This window comes from Cebus imitator, unplaced genomic scaffold (assembly GCF_001604975.1).
Source record: "Cebus imitator isolate Cc_AM_T3 unplaced genomic scaffold, Cebus_imitator-1.0 Scaffold135, whole genome shotgun sequence".
Classification (NCBI taxonomy): domain Eukaryota; kingdom Metazoa; phylum Chordata; class Mammalia; order Primates; family Cebidae; genus Cebus; species Cebus imitator.
The window spans coordinates 299,402-302,242 of record NW_016107450.1 but is presented as its reverse complement, the minus strand read 5'-3'; the positions used below and the strand labels follow the sequence as shown (position 1 = coordinate 302,242).

Sequence of the window (2,841 nt, the reverse complement as noted above, 5' to 3'; positions counted from 1 at the left end):
CTTTGGGAGGCCGAGGCAGGTGGATCACAAGGTCAGGAGTTCAAGACCAGCCTGGCCGGCCACAATGGCGAAACCTCATCTCTACGAAAAACACACAAAAAATGAGCTGGGTGTAGTGGCAGGCACCTTTAATCTCAGTACCTCGGGAGGCTGAGGCAGGAGAATAGCTTGAACCTAGGAGGTGGAGGTTGCAGTGAGCAGAGATTTCGCCACTGCATTTTAGCCTGGGTAATAGAGCAAGACTCCGTCTCAATGAATAAATGAATAAATAAATAAATTTAAGGTGGAGACTACCCTTAATTGTTTTCTGCGCTTATGACAGTCCTATAGTCGTTGCCATTGGGGCAACTGAAACGTGAAACAACACTATTGGTTTCAGTGGATCCAGAGGCATTTGGCTTAGGTTATATAGTTTAGCTTATACTCTGGAATGAAAGTTTATATTAGGTTATACAGTGTAGCTTATATTCTGGAACTTTCTGTAAGGGAGGATGGGCAACAGGGTTGCTCAAGCATAATAAAGACATTTAAATCCGGTGGCTCAAGCCTGTAATCCCAGCACTGTGGGAGGCCGAGGCCGGTGGATCACGAGTTCAAGAGATCGAGACCATCCTGGTCAACATGGTGAAACCCCGTCTCTACTAAAAATACAAAAAAAAAAAAAAAAGACATTTAAATCATGAAGTTTGAAGGATGTGGCCTTCTTCAACCACCAAGACCTTCTTATTTCTCTCTCTTAAGCCACACATATGCATATACCACACATTTATTTATTCATTGCAAAACAAAAACAAAAAATTGCCATTTTGTCAGGTATGGTGGCTCACACCTGTAATCCTAGCACTTTGGGAGGCTGAGGTGGGAGGATTGTTTGAGCCTGGGAATTCAAACCAGCCTGGACAGTAGAGTGAGACCCTGTCTCTACAGAAAACAAAACAATTAGCTGGGTGTGGTGGTGGTGTGTGCCTATAGTCCCAGCTGCTCTGGAGGCTGAGGTGGGAGGAATGTTTGAGCCTGGGAGGGTGAGGCTACAATGAGCTGAGATCACATCACTGCACCCCAGCCTCGGTAACAGAGTGAAACCCTGTCTCAAACAAAAAAAAAGCAAAAACAAAAACAAAAAAAAGTGCCATCCTTTTTGTCTGTCGCTGTCTCTCTAAATGGACAAAGTATTACAGTAAGCTACTGTTTACTGAGCCTATTTGATCCTTTACATGTAACAGCAAAACTTATCACAGCTATGAGGTAGGTACTAGTTATTATTTCCATTTTACAGATTGGGAAACAGAGACTTAGAGAAGTTAGGCAAGTTGGCCAACGTCATAAAGTTAGTCAGTGGCCGAGCCAGTGTTCACACAGTTGTGTTTAGCTGAAAAGTCTAGGTCCTTTCTACTATCCTCCACTCACACCACACAGACATGTGTACATACACATGCATGCACACACACGAATCTTGTATCCCATTGACTTTGAGTGCTCTCATATTCATATTTCTTGACCTAGCTTTGTAAACACAATGACATGCATGGAATTCAGGACTTTTTTTCCTTTTTTGTTTTTCTCCACGCCCAGTGAGCCAGATGTACGAATAAATAAGCTTACTTCGTTTGCATTTTTGACATTTGAAAAGAAATTCCATGTTCCTCCTGCTCATGAATGTGCCTCAGGCACTTGGGTGTTTCCACTTGGTGGAAGATCTTCTCTCAGACCACATTCTTTTCCCATGGACTTCAGGGACTGTGGCAAAGCCCGCCACTGGATCTGCCTGGAGCAAACAGTGACTGTGGGAGTCAGAGACTTCTGGTCTTTCTTCAGCTCCAGTTGGAAGAGTGCCGTAAAATCATGTGATGTTTGGACTAAAAGGGCAAGCCAAAGAATGTCCCTTGCATCTTTGTCTGACTGGTGAAGTCTAAGCAGTGAGCAAGGGAGCCACTCCAAGGAGCTGTTTCAATCCGCTGGATGTGCCAGGACAGTGGAATAAAAGGTGAGTCTCTAAGCCACTCCCAATGGGGCTATTAACACTTAGCACTGTTTCAAAACCAGTCAGTGAGAGTCAGGACTCACAGGGAAGGATGGTGGGAGCCCCTGGAAGGGAATTTCTTGATCATCTGGTTAAGTTCCCTCCACTAATGGGAGTGAGTAGTGGTGTTGGTGGCCAAGTAGTAAGCCAGGAGGAGAAGCGACATAACTAGTCTTTCCAGATAGTTTGGTTAACCAGGACTAGATATCTAAGTGTCTTAACCCTGAGGCCAGGTAAAAAGTCCCAGGACAGAGGGAAACCCTCATTTAGGGTATTATTTGGTGGCACATGGTCACCATTCCTGAATAGCGTTGCTAATTAGATCACTTTTTTTTTTTTTTTTTTTGAGACAGAGTCTCCCTCTGTTGCCCAGGCTGGAGCGCAGTGGCGTGATCTTAACTCACTGCAGCCTCTGCCTTCAAGCAATTATCCTGCCTCAGCCTCCTGAGTAGCTGGGATCACAGGCGTGTACCGCACCAATCCTGGCTAATTTTTGTATTTTTAGTAGAGAGGGGTTTTCACCATGTTGGCCAGGCTGATCTCAAATTCCTGACCTCAAGTGAGCCGCCTGCCTCGGCCTCCCAAAGTGGTGGGATTACAGGTGAGCCACTGCACCCAGCCAAGATCACTTCTTCTAAAGGTCTGTTTCTTCAGTTTGAATGCCAGGGAGAGTGAGAGCTGCTGTGGAAGAAAGCAGCTTATTGCTGCTAAAGAGAGAGGACATCTCTCAATTTCTGCTTTCTTCCCAGTTTTCTTCTCCATTTTGTATTTACAGCTTTCTGTTCTTTTTCGTTTTCTTCTTCTTCTTTTTTTTTTTTTTT

The 2,841-nt window shown here is 44.6% G+C and overlaps 1 protein-coding gene across 1 annotated transcript in view; it reads left to right on the top strand.

Annotated features, from left to right (window-relative positions):
- The first annotated feature begins 1,831 nt into the window (after nt 1-1,831).
- The window catches only part of DNAJC6 (DnaJ heat shock protein family (Hsp40) member C6), a 178,067-nt gene continuing 177,057 nt past the window's right edge, over nt 1,832-2,841 (top strand). The window contains exon 1 of the mRNA XM_037743100.1: nt 1,832-1,984. Within this exon, the coding sequence (XP_037599028.1) occupies nt 1,960-1,984 (25 nt within the window). The 5' untranslated portion in view covers nt 1,832-1,959. The remainder of the gene's footprint in view (nt 1,985-2,841) is intronic.